This window comes from Sesamum indicum, unplaced genomic scaffold, assembly GCF_000512975.1.
Source record: "Sesamum indicum cultivar Zhongzhi No. 13 unplaced genomic scaffold, S_indicum_v1.0 scaffold00155, whole genome shotgun sequence".
In the NCBI taxonomy this organism is placed as follows: domain Eukaryota; kingdom Viridiplantae; phylum Streptophyta; class Magnoliopsida; order Lamiales; family Pedaliaceae; genus Sesamum; species Sesamum indicum.
The window spans coordinates 191,135-209,870 of record NW_011628063.1 but is presented as its reverse complement, the minus strand read 5'-3'; the positions used below and the strand labels follow the sequence as shown (position 1 = coordinate 209,870).

General features: G+C 33.0%; 2 protein-coding genes and 1 pseudogene across 2 annotated transcripts in view; all 3 read right to left on the bottom strand.

The window, feature by feature from the left end:
- Positions 1–2,150, bottom strand: part of LOC105179421 (protein MODIFIER OF SNC1 1) — a gene marked incomplete at its 3' end in the record, with an annotated part of 10,220 nt that extends 8,070 nt beyond the window's left edge. The window contains exons 1-2 of the mRNA XM_011103041.2: positions 1,885–2,150; positions 436–511 (exon numbers count right to left, since the gene is read on the bottom strand). Coding sequence (XP_011101343.1) covers positions 436–467 — 32 coding nt within the window. The remainder of the gene's footprint in view (positions 1–435; positions 512–1,884) is intronic.
- Positions 2,151–6,681: 4,531 nt separating this feature from the next.
- LOC105179392 (deoxycytidylate deaminase) lies at positions 6,682–10,333 on the bottom strand. Its single transcript, XM_011103004.2, has 9 exons — positions 10,090–10,333; positions 9,356–9,431; positions 9,183–9,222; positions 8,315–8,373; positions 8,192–8,229; positions 7,981–8,044; positions 7,826–7,879; positions 7,111–7,212; positions 6,682–6,854 (listed from the first exon to the last, which is right to left on the bottom strand). The coding sequence occupies exons 1-9, from the start codon at positions 10,266–10,268 to the stop codon at positions 6,798–6,800; spliced, it is 669 nt and encodes a 222-aa protein (XP_011101306.1). The 5' UTR covers positions 10,269–10,333; the 3' UTR covers positions 6,682–6,797.
- Positions 10,334–11,539: 1,206 nt separating this feature from the next.
- LOC105179390 lies at positions 11,540–14,429 on the bottom strand (annotated as a pseudogene).
- Between the last annotated feature and the right edge of the window lie 4,307 nt (positions 14,430–18,736).

Here is an 18,736-nt window from a genome sequence, read left to right as displayed (position 1 = left end):
CCCCATCCCAAAAAAAAAAAAACCCCATCCCATCAGGGGTGAAAGGGGGATGAAGACCACAACTCTACTAAATACTTCATTAACAAACATAAAATTGATTTGGCTAGCTGCTAGCCAAAAGTACCAAATGATAGGATTATCACAGGTTGATGGTGTTGGTATCAGAGTAATACTTGTGGTCTTTTTCAAACTTCTTTCTTCAAGTGCTGCCCCATTTGTAATCAGTATTACTCTTAGGTTTTCTCTTATAGAATGCTCTTTTTCCTCGTGGGTTGTATGGATTGCTTCAGCATGTTATATTAATAGGAGAATGCACAGATCAACCAGCAGTAATTGGGGGATATTAACCCAACTTTTCTTTGGTAAAGCAAGAAGAATGAAAGGCTCCTCCTTAACTTATCAAAGGGGGTCTTGTTATTGAGGATCATTACATACCTTCGCTCTCCAGCCAGCATACTTGAATTCATCGTCTGACACAAGTGCCAATGTCATCCAAACAGCATGAAGTGGCCTAAAGGTCAAGTCAAGACAAAATCTAGGTCAGGAAAAAGATTCTAATTGAAAGAAGACAAGAAGAAAATTGCAATGACAGAAAACTCTACAGGCAATAAATTAGAAAGGATCAATCACAAAGATTAGGCTACAACAAAAGCAAAATAAGACTTAATGCCCCAACACTTTACAAACTCTCAAATCTTATTCATTATTACAACTTATAAAAAAGTGAATAAAACCTGGCGTGCTACCCCATAACAATTTCATCTAAAAATTCTAGAGCAACATATTATCAGTTAAATGTTGAAGACCATGTCCCATCATCAGATACATTTTGATAATTTCTTTTTCTTTTTCTTTGTTCATATCATTTCATCGTAGTTTTAAATAATTTTTTACACATCACAAATTTGGATATTTTAAAAAAGATATACTAACATAAAAAGTTCCATTTCTAAGTTTCTAACCAACATTGTTCTTCTAAGAAGAGAACAAGGTAATAAGAACAACTACAGTAGAGAAGTAGCACCACTTGGTCAATTATATCATATAAGACAGCTCGAGTGCATAGAGAACTGATTGCACGCTTTGATGAGGTGTTAACTCCAAAGGTCATGAACCCATCCATACTCCCACCTCTTTAGGCATGTATTTGGTAGGGAAGTTTGGGGAGGATTTGGAGTTCCAACACTTCATAGCAAGTTACTGATAGAGAATGGTAGGTGAGGATAATTCAATCCTAGACATGAATTTCATATCCATTCAACTTTGAAGGAGTTGGACAAACCCTATACCACGCGGTAACAATATCCTGTTCACGCATCACATAGGTAAACTATATAGGTCTCAACTCATCCCCTTCTCTCCCACATCACGCTACCATACACACCGAAACTCTTGCATTAAGCTACTCTTTTGCTAACTCAAAGGGACTGAACAGACTCCAGTAATCTCTTGGAGGACATTTAATCCTACTATGCTTAATTCAACTGTGCTCAACACGCACACAGATTAAGTATTACCCATGCCTCTGGAATAGTTTTCCCATTGCCAGTGAACGAACTACTCGCTCTTTCCACAAATCCGAATGGAGTCCAAAAGATTATGAAACCTACATAACATTCTTGCATGCTCAGCGGCATGCAGTATTCGAGAAGGAGGGAACAAAAATTGAATCCATGCGGACATATCTTCTCAACAGTGTATATAAGTCCATGTGCGGTTCAGTTAACCGCCATTTCAAAACCTCGGTTGCCAAATATCGAAACCCTAGTTCGGTTTTCGCTTCCAATTTCCAATCAAAATTAGATCTTCACACAGACTGAAACGAACAAACATTAGCAAGACGTAAAGAACACAAAGATTGAGAACAAAAGAGAGCGAGCAAACCAAGAGAGGAAGCGACAGGACACGGATCTGCACGAAGCTTCGATCTGGGGGAGTTACAATTTCGAACAAATGTAAATATGAAGAAAGAGTATGTATATACACAAACGACAGAGACGGAGAAGGAAGTGTTTCACGGCGTCGTCCGATCGATCGTAGGAACGAAGACGAGCTGTGGCGGTGGCGACAGGGGATCGGAGGGGAGAGAGAGAGAGAGAGGGGAAAATGGGAGGAGAGAGAAGAATGGATGAATGAAAGACTCTGGGGCCGCTACGGCTCTTTTTGTTAACTTAACTATGGTTGAGTTAGCCTTTTCCTTTCTAGATATTTTTTCTTTTTCTTTTTTGTTTTAATATTTTCCTATCTTTTTTTTTCACTTAAATTATTAGAAATTTGTATTAATTACATCTTGAATTTTTATTTTTTAAAATATTTTTTTTTGTTGATTATTGAAAACATAAATTGCCTTTCTTTTGATTTTTTTTGGAAAATTATATTTCTCATTCTATAGACTGGGTACAACACAATTTGAATCCCAATTGCTCATGGAATTAGTAAAATAGTCACATTTTTTGTCCTCCTGCCAACTTTTATTAAGAAATTGATAGAAAAAAGCAAATACAAGCTACATAACCATCATCTTCTTAAAATAAGGGAAACGACCACATGATTTGCACATAATTTTTTTCGTCTATTTCATAAAGAAAGTTTGTAGGAGGACTGGAAATAAGAATAGTTTTACACTTAAATTATTCGTTTTCCTAGTCTAATTGTTTTTTTTTCCTGTAGACACTTTGTTTCCTTTCTATGTGTTGCCCTTTTAGGCTAAACTCAAAGTTCATCTCTTTGGTTTAAATAGAGGGGTATACAGATTGGGAAATACTGAAAAAGACATTGTTTTGGCTCTAATTGAAGAGGATGAGAGGGGTGATAATTTCGCACAAGGCTTGAAGTAAGAGTAACCCGCATCATGGTCTCACACTGGAATTGGTCGCCTTATGTCACATACAACACGGAATTTTGATGCAATGAAGCAGACTTTAATAGAACTTAATTCGATTGGTGAAAAGCATGAACATGCTAAATTGCAACTTTGGTCCAACATAGTAAGGGTGGCACTTTGAGGACACACAAATGCAAAGGTGGCAATTTAGTGACATTAGATTATTTTTTATTCTTTTGAGGACTCTGGCCACTAGAGTTCTCAAATGTGGTCGAAACGTGCTGAGGTGGCGTTTCTTAAGGTTTTCATATGTGGATTTGTCTGACTAAGTAAAAAATAAAATTTTCATGACACATAGGATTGTGATGTGGAGAGAGAGAGAGAGAGAGAGAGAGAGAGAGAGAGAAATTCCTACTTATAACCCCAAACCCACCAAAACGCCATTTGTTCCCTAATTCTAGGCCTAATATTTCCACACCAGCAATATTCCACTTCAGTTCACTATATTTGGACCACGTTCTAGTTTTAGTCATTAGTCATACTATCCACTCAAAGCACTAGTTGTACAGGACCCCGTTCCAGACCATTTCACTTTGAAGCATGTTGGGTTCAATGAATGAGTGTGAGAAGGTGATATGACAAGCTTGGTTGTTTGATGACTCGGATCTAGAAATGGCACTATGGAATATTGATAATTGTCGGGTCAGTTTGATGTCTTGGAAGACTAGATCCTTCATTGGTGTTAGATAATGTATATAATGGATTGAGCGAAAATTGGAGAGGATGAGATAAAGTCGTCGCATTGAGGGGTCCAGGCAGATATATGATGAACTGCGGACGAAGTTGAATGCTATGTTGAGGGATGAGGTAGTCAAATAGAAACAGAAGAGTAAAGTCAATAGGATGGCTGAGGGCGATTGCACTATGAAATTCTTTCATGCTATGGCATTTTACCTACAACTTTCTTCAGTCGTTCATCGTTGTGTTCTATCCGCAGAGGTCAATGACCTCTGTTGCTCCTTTGTCTCACTAGGTTTGTCCGCCTCCTGGCTTCCTCAAGGTGAACTTCAAAAACACTACCTCTCAATATCGGTGCAATACGTGTTGGGGTCATAATTTACATCTCAGAGAATCACTGTGTGTATTGGCGCACTCGCCTTATCCCACATATTTGTTGGTGAACTGAATTATATATATTATTGCATATATATTTGTGAGTGCTAGGATTGCATTTGGGAACAAGCCAAATAAGCTAAAAATACCAAGACAAGGTGTCACGTAACAAGCCCAAACATTGAGCATGTTTCGGCGCATCTTTAAGGTGGACTGAAAATAAAAACAAACATAATGATAAATTTTCTTTCCACATTCACATTTTTCTTTGTACTTGTTGAAGCACTGCATTAAAATAAGTACCAATAAAGGATATTGTCATGACATTTCAAAATAAATCCCTAACATTTGTCGTCTTCTTTTTTTTATTCAATTATTTTACCTTTGAATTATTTATTAAATACTGATTCTGTTTTAAAATTTAAATTATCTATAAGTTTTATTTATTTATTCTTAAAACACATGTTTTCTTTGTAGTAGTCTTCTTGGAACTTTTATTTTGTTATTTAATGAAATGAAATGATTTTTTATTTTTTATTAGTAACTATTTACCTTATTTATTTTTATTTTGAAGCACATGTTCATTATTATTTTAAAGTATGTATTTCTATATCCAAAAAAGTATTATTATTTTATAATTAGTTAGTAAAAAGTTTAAATTTAATTTTATATTCAACACAATTTCTAATTTTATACTTATTAATAACTTTAACTTTAATTTTAGATTATTTATTGTAAATTTATTTTTAATATTTCAAAATTTTATAAAATTCATAAATATATTTTGTTTATTTTATAAAAAATACATATCATCTGTGACTTGTACTTGGTTGTTCAGGATTTCTTAATCATTGTAATTTTTTATTAATAAATTTAAAATACATATCTTCTGTGACTTGGCATAAACGAAATAATAAGTATTTAATATAAAACAAATAGGGACAAATCCTAATATGTTAGAGTGGGGAAACAGTGTAACTGGAAGAGAGTTTTTACAATTGTTCAGAATTATAATGCTCTTGCAATGTGTAATGTTTATCTGTTTTTTGTTTTAGATATAAGCTCACATTGAGGTTAAGGATAAACTAACTTTAATTTTGGTTCCAATGACACATTCTTTTAATAATAGTTATATGATATGTTGGACATATTGATGGTAAATTGTGTGATATTTAAAATAAGGATGAATCGTTGAATGAAATAAAATACAAAATAAAAAATATCGTTTTGAAATAAATTGGGATATTTTGTATCTGCAGTTAGAAAAGTACCATATAAATAGCACACATCAAGGTATCAACACCTATAAAAGACAAAATATATAAAGTGAACCACGGTTATGTTCCACCAATAATAATATAACATAAGCAAACCATGATTTAAATTAAGAAAAGTATAAGAATCTATTATGATTTTCTAGACAATTTCATAAATAATTATAATAACTCATTCAATTTAAAAAAATTGATATTTTATCTAATTTTAATTAGAACCACTACATAAACGTAGTTTTATTATATATAGTTAATTTTTGTTCAACCTTATAATTATGCATTCTTAAATATTTATTTTTATAGTCACGATTAAAATTGAAAATATTCTCCGTGCCTTGGCACATGTTTTGTACTAGTTGTATATATATTTGTGAGTGTTTGGATTGCATTTGGGAACGGGCCAAATGAGCTAAAAATACAAAGATAAGGTGTCACGTAACGAGCCCAAACATTGAGTATTTTTTGACGCATCGCTAAGATGGACTGAAAATAAAAACAAACATAATGATGAGTAGTTTGTTTAAATAATGTTAATATTTTTGTGAGTATATATATAATTTTTCAAAAGACACGAATAATTTGTGTAAATAGACTACAGGTCAGGAACTATAAATGTAATTATCACTTTACATTATAAAAATTTATGATGGTGATGGGCACGAACTCTTAGATCTTAATATAATAATGTTATAAAAGTTTGCCCCATATTAAACCGATATTCATCAACAATCATCTATAATATAAAAAACAACCCTTTTGAAATTTATTGCATATTACAAAAGAAAAAAAAATCATTTATATAATGTTATAACGACCCCATTTACTGTCATATTTTATATCAATTCTCATAGACATTAAATTTTAAGAGAGAAATTTATAACGCCATATTTGGATTGATAAATTTTGTTTTGAAAAGAATTTGGAGAAATTATTTCAATAAGTTCATGTTAGAAGAATTTTAAATCAATCAATATTCAACAAAACATAAGGATATAGAATACTTTAAATATAAACTTAGCCAGAAAAATTCCCAAATAATATATAGCTACAAAAGTGTATTGTAAAATTTCAATTTTATAATATATCTAAATTGTAGGATGTAAGTGTAATTCATGTTCTTCATCATGCTGCCTAAGGCACTCAAAGTCGACAACATTGAGAAGATAGAGCAGGAGACTTTGCAATTGCAGCTGAATTCTCCATGTTTCTTGACGGGGGACAGGAGATGATCATACAAATTGCTATAATCTCCACAAGTGTACATACCACAGCAAAGACTTCGATGTGTTAGGAAGGGCTCCAGAAATTGAGGAAGAAGAAGAATCTTTTCTTTGAAATTGTTCTCTCCTCTTTTCATTGCTCTCCATAACATTAAATACAAAACCTGATAAAGGATCTTTGAACAAGTGTCACCATTTCTAGCATGCCTAACAACTTTTTTACTATCTGTTTTGTTTTCATTAGTGATAATAGTCCATAGACCTATTAATTTTGCAGTAACTCTATTGGACTTCTTAACATTTGGGCTAATTATGTCCATAACACTATTAAAGGTTAGCATACTGGTGCAGCTGTCTTAGAAGCTCCTAAAGGTCATCGAATTTGATCAGGATCTGTTCCATCTGCGGCTGATGTCTCCTTACCTTTAAAACAAGAAATTTTGACGTCAATATAAGCAAGCTATAGATAGAAATACTAGTTAAAAGGTTCAAATCTAATAAAATACTAAAACTTCTCGTCTTTTTCTTTTTTTTGCCTTTGAACTTTTACTGGATTTTCCTTTGTGGAAGAGAGAGAAGGGTGCATCTGATAGAGAACTTTTCCTTGAAGGTTCTTGATGACAATCTTTGAGATCAAGATGATAGCAGAAAGCATTTCGGAGAAAGTATCTTAGCTTACTTTTACACCTGCCATAGATAGAAGTTTGCGCGAAGCAACATAGGCAGCATCCGGATTTTCCAATCTCTTCTCCACATAGTAGATAACCTCTACAACACCTGACTGCAAAATTAAGACTTTCAGTTCCTAAGAAAACCAGATTTATGCCAGCAAGCTGAAAGGTAAAGCATTAGATGTATGGGCAGAATGGGTGGAAACGGTGGTATAAACAGGAGGAATAGTGAAAATTTAAGATGTTAATAACTGCAATTTCGAGGAAAGAATGTCCCTCAAATATTAAGGGATTAATTTTTATATCTGTGATTGTATTGAGTAATACAAACGTCTGGCTTCTCATGAGACAGGCATTCAGATACCCAAGAAATGCCCACTTGAGATGTTAGTTTAGAAAAATGCAGCTACAAGTGCCAACGGTTGCAGATATTAGATTATAAATTATTTGAAATTGTTAATTCAGCAGTGCCCTTGCTTCTTCAGTTGCAAATCCTTCTTACCTGAAAGTGACTCTTTCACTAAAAAAAATGATGAAACTAACATCTGGGATTCCATATGAATTACAGACACCAGATTCAGTGAATGGGCCTTAGTCACCTCCTCCCTCCATGTTACTATATAACATTCAACGGGCAGCATTACAATCTCGTTCAAATTAGCAAGTAGTTGTAGTATGTGCATGAATCGAGTTACCAATTGCAATAAAGAAACTTCTAATCACCTGAATAATTATCTTTGCACATTCGTTGCAAGGAAACATTGTAACATAAAGCCTCTGCAGTGGTAATTCAGGTAAATTCATACAATCAGAAATGCCAAACCTGAATACTGAAAGAAATAAAGGAAACTGACACATCAGATGAGACTAGAACTAACTTGCCCTGCAGCAGATGCATGATTTGTGTTCAAGATAGCATTGACTTCAGCATGGCATACATAACTGCAAGAAACCGCCAAAAAGAAAATGATCAGTTGCAACTTTGGTATTAAGGAGAATGACTTGAAAAGAACAAACCCGAGGTTGAAAACAAGTAAATGCATATAATGGCAAGAGAAGTTTACTCATTACTAAAATTATAGGACTCACGGGTACTTTGTTTCCAGGGGATCTCCATTCTTGGATTTCTGATATACCAGGGTAGAAGTAAGAGATACTCAAATTTTAAACATTGATTCTATATTTCATCTTAAGGTAGAAAGGACTTCAAACCTTAGACCATGGAAGCTTGTCATCTGAGCAACCACGTGGAAACCCATTGTAACCAATGCCTTCAATGAACCAAAATACCAACAATAGCTTCAGTTTTTTAATAAACATTATGACTATGAGGTTTTACTTAAGAAAGGATTTTAGAGTCACATGCTTGATTGATGATGATAAACAGAAAGTAATCCAGTACTTCAAATCCCTTACCAATTGCATGCATAACAAAATAGACCACAAGCTTGAAGGTTCAGGGAACACATTGGCCAAAGAGAACAAATCAGATTCTTTGGTTTCGGAAAAAATCCAATAGGTAACACAAGTCATGACCAGGTGCTTTCACTATAAGTGATCAGTCAGCGAGTGAAATAGTCTACGTTGTAATCGATTAAAGTAATTCTTAATATGGAGTCTAAAATTCTACATCGTTTATAACTAAAAGAAATTGTGGTTCGTGCCAAATGCATCCCGCTAATTTGCACTAAGGACCAGTCTCAAATTGCTCAGAAGACAAAAAACCTAAAGAAAACTGCTCTAAAAGTGAACAAACAGAAAATTAGAGCATTAGGCATGGTAATCCAATCTTGTTCTCGCAATAGCTAGTCATGCAGGCAGGGTCCTGTTGAACATTCAAATGGGAAAATCTACATGCTAAGGGATCAATGCTGCAACTGGTGAACCCCACTTTCAATTGAGGAAGGACACTTTTTACTGTAGTATTTGCTAGGTCGGTAGATGCTTTCAGGACCACGAAACATCAATATATGACAAGCCAAAGTAGAAAGATAGAATAACAGTCTAACAATAATAATCATTCTCGAAATTAATGATGAAAGTTTTCTTAGGAAAAACTCATTCAATCAAGCAATCTTACCAAGTATTATTCCCTTTTCGCTCACCAAGCAAGCACCAACCTATAGAAAAGGACAAGTAACTAAGATGTTACAACAAACCATAAAATATAAATTTAGTATAATACACAGAAGGGCAACTCTCTCTCTCTCTCTCTTGTCCTCTTGTTTTAATAGTATAATAATGTAATGAAACCTGTCTGTTGGGATCCTTGGACCTCTCAGCTGAAAGAAATGCAATTGCCATAAAATAGTCATCCCAGGACAGATATCTGCAATCCAAATCAAAATACCAAGGGAATGAAATTTAGAAGTTTTTCGCTTCTTTTTATAATAAATCTTAAAGCAAACCCCTGCTACACTTTTGTTGTAATTCATGCTTGATTTCCTGCCTGAGAACTACTGCATTACTGTAACTGATGCCATGACTCCTGAGGAGCTTGGGCCATCAAATTCAAAATTCTCAATCAATTAAAGTTTTCTTAGGTAAGGATTTTATACTTGAAATCCTTAGCTCCAAATTCACAGTTTAAAACACCACAACATTTCTCATTGAAACGAAAATAATAGAATTCCCTTTTGAGTTTTTCTTCCCAAACAATAGGATTTCAAAGTACTGCAAGAACTGATTCCAAGTTCGAACACTTTGTCAAACCCAAATCGTTTCATCTGCAACCTCAAATCAACAAGCAATCTACAGTATTCACCGAGGGAAAGAAAAGAAAAAAACTTAAACATAATGTCGATATAGACTTTGTAACTTACATTTCAAACTCTCAAGTTTAATGAAAATTTCGTCCTAAAACCCTCTTTCTCTTCTAATCATTCCAAATACATTTCGAGTGAAGAGACAACACTGTTGACCATATTTAGCACCATCTCCAAAGATAAACACAAAAAAAGTCAATAATGGAACCAAATAATACCGACCCTTTCCGCTTTGCGGGATCAAATGGGCTCTGAAGAGCAGATTTCTTCTCCTCGACGCCGTTTTCCGAGCAGCGCTTCTTGGGGCTTCTGAAGTTGAAGAACAAGCTGACGGAGATAGCGGAGGTCACCGCACCCAATCCTGCTGCGGCGAAAAGCAAAGTTATCTCTCTCGAATTCATCACCTTCCCCGGCACTTCACACACACACTCACACCCACAACTAAGTGAGAGAGAAAATCTTTGCCGCGAAAATGACGAAAAAGGGTGGCAAATAATGTAAAAAGTGAAAAAGTAGCGGGAAAATGTGGGCTCGCTCAAGAGCTATTGGGCTGACTCCAATTTGTATTTCAGCCCAATTCCATACATAGACTCTTTTCCCCTATCCTCTTCTTTTTAATTATTTTTCATTTCTTTTTAATTATTTGTATTTCAGCTCACTCCAATTTGTATTTTCCCCTATCTTCTTCTTTTTAATTATTTTTCATTTCTTTTTAATAATGGTAGGGCTAGTTAGCGCATTACATGTTTTTATTATTTATTTATTTATTTTAATTACAAATTTAAGTTTTCTTTTTCCCACACGTGTTATTTTATAAATTTTTATTTCTTGGGGTGTTTATAAAGTGAAAAATCCCTTATTCTTAGTACTTGATCTTTAACGATAAATGTGAGTCTATAACAAAAGGTATCACAACAGAATCCTACTAATACCTAAACGAGGATCCATGGGCCAATGTTGATGTAAGAAGAGGCCGAGGAGACTGGATGGGATGACTGTTACAAGGTCTCTAGCCCGTATGGGTTGAGAGAGATATTTTGAGAGTGTTTACAAAGTGAGTGCCCTTCCTCCTTAATAATCGAAATTTTAGGAATGAATGTGGGTCCTTAATAGTTATTTTCTTGAAAGGACAAGACGACTCTTTATATATATATAAAAAAAAAAAAACGCAATGCAACCCCTGATACGAGGTAATAAGATTTTTTTTTTCTTTGAAAAAAAAAAAAAGAAAGAGTTTAGGGAGTCATGTTGCCTTGTGTGTATTTTGTTGTGTTTAGAGAAGTTTTGTGCCTATTCATATTTCTACTGGGGATAAAATATAATTAATTCTATAAACAAACATAAGATTACATTTTCAAATAAATTAAAATGAAAAAGCAAAAATAAAAACATAAATAAGCAAGGCCTTAAAGTTTAAGTATGGTTGTGGGCGTTGTCCATTCTACTTTGCAATTTCTTCTTTCTACCTATTCTTTTAACACACAAGTATTATGCACATGTACTTCTCGAATAGACCAAAAGTATTACACTAAATCCATCCAAGAATGTCCCAATAAATTGATAATTACAAATATTGGGAAAGCATTAATATATAGAATGAAAACTTCTAAGAATACGAATAAAGTAAGCTAACACAATATATAACTACAATAACTTTACCACCTATAAATTGGTGAACAATCTGTGAGAGTATGAAGTTTGTTCCAACATTACATTTAAACTGAATGACTCCTAGAAATTAAGGATCTGCAACACTCAGATCAGTCATTTGTATTGTTTCTCCGCTCTGAAGAACAATATTGTTATTTTTCATATTTTTTTGCTTCATCTCACCAAAAAAATATGAAGTGAATCCCCAAAGAGATAGGAAGAGGGCAACCCCTTTTCCTGGTTGGAACTTTTCATGGTAGAAAACTACAGCCAACAATGTTGTGATGGGGAGCGAAACCGTGATTACTATGCCGGAAAGTAGGGAAGAAGCATAGAACACTACTCCAATGCAGCCCAAGAAGAAGCATTGCTGAACAATGGTTGTCCAAAAGAGCACCAAATAGTACTTGGTTTCTCCAAGTTCATATTGCTTTGCCTCTCTTGGGATTGCCTGCAAATCAAAACACATATTAGTTTGTTGGCAAATAATTCCCATAAATATTGAATAGGGTGTTTGGGTGAACGTATAAGTTCTTTAAAGTATTTTATAAAATATTACAAAGTGCTTGATAAATTTTTTTTTAGAAAATAACTTATAAGTTTTAAAAATAAAATATTGGGAGCTTATTAGTTTATAAGATATTAATAATGAAAAGGTTATAACTAATCTGAAGAAATTTGTTAAAATCTTAATAAGAGATTATAAGATCATAACGTCTTATTAATGAAATTTATAAATTCTTTTTATAAAAATTTTATCAAATATTACATAGCGTTGTATATACTTTTATAACATCGTATAAAATCCCTAGACACCCTCTAGAGTGCATTTTTTAAAGTTTAGCTTGAAGCTAATGAACTTTTATCAAAGTAGCTAAATTCAAACCCCAATTATTTAAATATTTTGAGATTAAATCTCACATGTGTATGTATTTACTTTAATAATAACTTATTTGATAGTTATAGATTCTTGATATTTCTTAAGTCTTAATTGCTACTAATTCTTGACATTCATTTTAGTCTATTTTTTTTAGTGGTATATAATTTATTACATTATTCAATATGTTTAAAATTTAAAGATTTATTAATTATACACCAATAATTTAAATAAATAAATACATTCAAACGAGACAAAGAAATAACAAAACTATTATAAAATTAGACATACATCCACTTTCGTCGCACTCAAACTCATAACATTTGACTGTAAAATTTCAATATTACCAATCAAGCAACGACTTATAATTGGCATTTTAGTTGAGTTAAGGGCTGTATATATTTTATACACAATTTGATTTTTGGGTCTAATAATTCTTAGGAATAATTACACTGCCCTCCTTAAAGGTTTGGTGTAATTATTCATATACCCCATGTGGTTCAAAAAATTACATTTAGTAGTCTTGAAATTTATTTTCGTCTAACAAGTGAGTCATTAATTAATAAAAAAATATCAAATTTGCTGATATTAACAAAAAAATCAGATAAAAATTGATTATATTTTCTCATAATTGACTTATTACTGATAAAATAAAATTATTTGTGATTCAAATTACTCTTATACATGATTTACACACGTAAGTGCATGTGATGTTGTATATTATTATAAGGATAGTTTAGCAAAAAAAACTTTTTTTGACATGCAATATGTTAGGGCAAATATCATTTATGTTCAATTATTTTTTTTAATATTAACAAAGTAAATTTTAACTAATAAATGAACCTATTTGTATATACATGCAAATTTCATGGGAACTAACTGTAATTTTCTAAACTACTGAAATTTATGTGTATAATTATATAATAACTCAAGGAATTATTCTTAATTTTAATTGCAAAATATTATATATATATATATATATATAACTTTAAAAAGCACTTTTCAAATTCAGTACCATTATATGATTGGTCGTTTACTATATGATTAAAATGGATTAATTAGTCATCAACATAAATCACGTGATATTATTTAATTACAGAAATTCATTCCACAATATATATATATATATACACGTTTACTAAAATACCCACAAACATATGTATTTTTCATCATCTTTAAAGTTGATTTTTTATTCATGCAAATTTGAAATTATTTCATCTTTTTTTAATTTATATTTTGTTTTTTAATTAATTAAATTTAAAAATAAATTATATAAATACATGGAGTGTGCTTACAGACCTGAAAGTCGCCGTTGATGAGCATGCCGACACAGCAGAAAGCAGCCGCGAAAACGCTCATCATCATCTGAATTTCCAGCACCAGGGTGTACGTAACCGCCTGCTTCGCCTTTGCGTACGTCACCTCTACCAACGGCAGCATGAAACCCCCCAGCGCCGCCGCCCCCACCGTCAGAGCAAACCCCAACGCGTACTCCTTCCCCGTCACCCCCGCCGGCCGGTCGCCACTCGAGTTGATCCCCAGCACAACGGCGCCAACCGTCAGCAGGACGACGGCGTTCACTGAGTACGCGGTGAACCTCTGCTTCACGAGGAGGAACGCGAACGCCGCGTTGAAAACCAGCTGCGTCGAGACAATGAGGGTTGCGGTCGGTAGCAGTAGTTGGAGCCGCCGGTGACGACGCCGATTATTATGGACGCGAGGAAAACCCGACGGTTCATGAAGACGAGCTTGGTGCTGGAGGCGCTGCGGCGGCGCCATGCGTAGGCGATGGTGAGGGGGATGAGAATAACGGGGAAGCCGGCGGTTTGGAGGAAGCTGATGAGCCAGATTCGTTTCCCGCCCTTGATGAAGTAGAGACGCATGATGAGAGGCCCACCGCAGTTGCCTACTATGAGTAGGATGCAGTTGAGAAGTAGGGGAAGTTTCCTCCAGGTGGAGCTGCGGCCACCAGCTGCAGCCTCCATTAATTAAGATTCTTGGTAAATGTGAAAATTGGGAAAAAATATTTTTTTAGTCCATTAAATATGCACAATTTTAGTTTTAGTTCTATAAGTATATCCATTTTTTATTAACTCCAGTAACTAGTAAAATTGATTATATTTAGTCATCCGATGAATTGGATTTATAATTTGCCCGGAAAAGAGATATGACTGGACACTTAGAGGCGTTTTTGTTGATTTATAATCCTATGTGACTAAAATCATGATGTGGAAGACAAGTTAACAATCTTTTGGAGGGAAGAAAGGTGACTTTTCCCTCCAAAACACTTTTCCTAACCAACAAAATATATTTTCTTCTCCACATACTTGCACAAACCCATTTTTCTCCTTTATCTCTCGGTTCCAATATCTTCTTCCGTGGAAGGATCACTTTTTTGTTACTGCAGAAAGAAAGCAATGGTTCAGACTTTTTGCATTAATCAAAATTGAAAAAGGAGGTTCCATTTCTGTCAAGAGTACAAGGTAATAAGCTCACTTTTTTCCCTAATCAATTTTTGTTTAATTTTTTTGAATTTTTTAAATGAATTTAATTTTGTAGAGAGAAGGGTCTGCCCAATCAGCATACAAGCCACGTATGCAAGCCATGTACTTTCCCATGTGGATGACACGTGGTTAATTGGCCGCGAATTGGACCGACTAATTTATACGTTGGCAAGTTCCAGGTAAATTTAAAATTTTGGCCAAACAAAAAAATAGAAAACCCTCAAACGGACTAAATCTAATCAATTTTGTAAGTTACTGGAGTTAATAAAAAATGGGCATACTTATAAAATTAATACTAAAATTAAACATACTTAACGGACTAAAAAAATATTTTTCCCTGAAAATTGCAGCTTCACTTGGGAGTTAGGAGCTTTTATCTTATGATTTCTAGTCTATATATGTGATTGCCCATTCACTAGGGGCTCGTGTTATATTGAATTATTATAAATTTATAAAATGTACAAGTTTTCTCATGTTAGTATAAATTGAGGTAGATTGATTTTTTTTATTCCTTATTTTTTTATTATATTTAATATATACGAGTTATGTGTATAAAATATTATATTAAATAAAATATATAGCATGATTTTCATGCACGTGGACCACTAATAATGTGATAATCAAACAGGGCCCTCCAAAAACCTAGAGGGTGAGACGCGGATGAATCTTTGAGGTAGGATCAATCCAAAACGTGTGGATCGGTGGAAGGGTTTGAGGTAGTCGGGGCTCTCCTAAGGGCGGTACGCGTCGTTTGAGGGAGCTGTGGATTGAAGGGCATTCTCGCCCCACATTAATTTCTTGGACTTTCTTATACATACATTTGAAAAAAGGTTGGGATATGTGCGTTTGAAGCATGATTGACCTAAAAGAAACATGTCGCATAAATTTGTGTATGATATTTTAGACATCACATTTTCTCATTACCTTTCTTTATGGAAGTATGTATGATATTCTTTCTTTACTTATTAAGTAAGAAATAAAAATTATATTTTTTTATAAAAAAAAGTGTGGAGAAAGATGAATTTACAATACATTAGGTCAACAAACACTAAACATAAATTGCTATATATAACCTATCTAATTACTATAAAGAGTTATGTCATAGTCAATGACTTGGAAGGTGTTTTGGATGAGTTGATATACTTTTTAAAATATATATCTATGATAATTTAAAAATTGGAAACATGTTATACAATGTTTGAAAACATTATACAAATTAACTTATAAGCTTCTTCTATTTCTAACTTATTTTTAAAAATTTTAGTCAACACCTTCATTTGCATTAATTTTTAGAAATTTTAGTCAACTCCTTCAATTGCATTAATTTACATTAATTACAAATAAAGGAGAATAATTCGACGATACGAAAAACTATGAAAGCCTATGAGTGCTAAAGACCTTACAAAGAGTAAAAAGTCTAAAAGGAGTAAAGAGCTTACAAGGAACAAAAATCTACGAGGAGGAAAAATCTACAAGATTCTTACGTACAACAAAGCCTCTGAAAAATGAGGAGTTTTTGAGAAAATAAAAATCTACAAGAAATAAGAGTATAGTGAGAGTGAAATACAAGAAAATGCGCCAAGTCATTATAATACTATAGGAGAAGAAATTCATATCTTAAAAACGCCATTGACAACAAATTGAAACTCATAAAGTATATGATGCGTATCTCAAAAGAGGATCTCCTAGAAAATTATCATATGAGTTTGCCATTCATTTTTTATGGTGAATTGGTCAAATTATTTTTATGCACTAAAATTATAATTTTATTTATTGTAATATTTTTTATATCAAATCTCAGGAGAGATAATTGTAATTTATCTAAAAGGAATTGTAAGTTGCATTGACTTATGTAGACACTCGCAATAGAACTAAATCTTGAATAATACCGAAAAATGTGAAATTTGTCATTATTGTGCCATTATTATAAATTTAAATATTGATTATGCCAGTCTTTCACCACAGACTACCAGGTTTCAAGGCGCAAGAAAGGCAATCATTTGGCATATATTTATATATATATATATATATATATATATATATATATATTTATATATATATATATATATATATATATATATATATATATATATATATATATATATATATATATATATATATATATTCAAAGTAAGAAGTACTTTTATGGGAGTGTGCCCAAAATTGATTTTTTTTTCTTTTAATTCAATTCACCAAATATATAATAATATTTCATTGTGTAACAGATAAATCAGATCCGAACTAAATAATGAACCACATTTTGTATAACTCGATCGACATGACTCGTTGACCCTCTAGATGCTGTAATTAGTTAATTAACTTTATTTTTCGGAGTGTATCAATAAATATTTTCCTCATTGTTTTCATGAATTTAACTGTTGAAAATTTATGCATACGTGATGAGCCTAAAATAATAGTACAGATAAAAAAAAATTATTACAATCCAAAATTACAGAATTTATTAAAAATGAAAATTAACAAATATAATTACAAAAAATGATAACAAAGTAAGATGGAAACAAAAAAAAAAAATGATAATGGCTCAGGGGCTAGATTCGATGAGAATAGCCCACAACTACTAAAACTGACAACCACATACCGGTTGTTAAACTCATAACAGCCATCAAGGCCCAGCCACTCAGACATCCACAAAAGGCCGATCACATAGACCCAAAATACCCACTAAGAAACTTCGTCCACAAAGAAACACACAGAACCAGCACCTAGAAGAAATACAGGTTATCTCATTCCACCAGAGGATTTATAGGAGGAGGGATATTTATGCCGGAGAGAGAGAGAGACGACTGGGCAAGATAAACGAGAATAGAGAAGATGGCGGTGTTGATTCAGAGAGGAAGGAGAAACGAGAGAGAGAGAGAGAGAGAGAGAGAGAGAGAGAGAGAGAGAGAGAGAGAGTATATGTATTAGAGAGAGAGAGAGAGAGAGAGAGAGAGAGAGAGAGAGAGAGAGAGAGAGAGAGAGAGAATCAGTTTTATGATTACATCTACAAAGAGATGGACCTAATTAATTAGGTAAAGAATCGGGTTGGGGGATGAGGAGTGGGCCGGGTCACGGGTATGGGTCGAGGAATGGGCCCGAGGCAGCAAATTTGGGTTGCCATCCATGGTGAGTGGTTGGGGTGCTATGAGCTTGGACCTACCAATTTTGATTCTGGGCCAAAACTTCTCAACAATAACTAAGTAATTTATTAGACAAACAACACCAAATTAAAGAAACAAAATTATTCATAATATAAATATATTAAATTTCACAAAACATAAATTTAAAGTCATCTCAAAATAAAAAATTAAGTGATTGTTCTTGATGTCGTTACTGGTAATATGCTTAGTGACAATTTTTTATTTCAGCATCATAATAAATTTTGTAATTTTAATAATGTAATTATTTTATAAACATTATCACCAGTAAGAACTAGTAATAAAAAGTTGTGCATATAATTATGAATGAAATCATACTAAATAAAATGTGATACGTAATATAATTTTGTAATAAAATATTCGAATTAATTAAAAATATATTATGGTTTAAAATGAATTTGGTTATGGTAGTTGCTTGATCACTGCCCCACCAATAATGGAAATAAGGTAGTCAAACTATGTTTACATCCGCAATGAATGTGCGTATTCATCTACTATTTATTAAAAAAATATTATATTAAATCTAAATACTTAAACAATTTTGCCCTATAGATTTTTAACTTATTTAATTTCCATATATATAAACTAGCATAAAATTTGTGATATGATCGATGCTATATTTTTCCTTTTTCCCTTACATGTTATTGCTGCAAGTTCCCCATTTTACATCGATTGGAAGA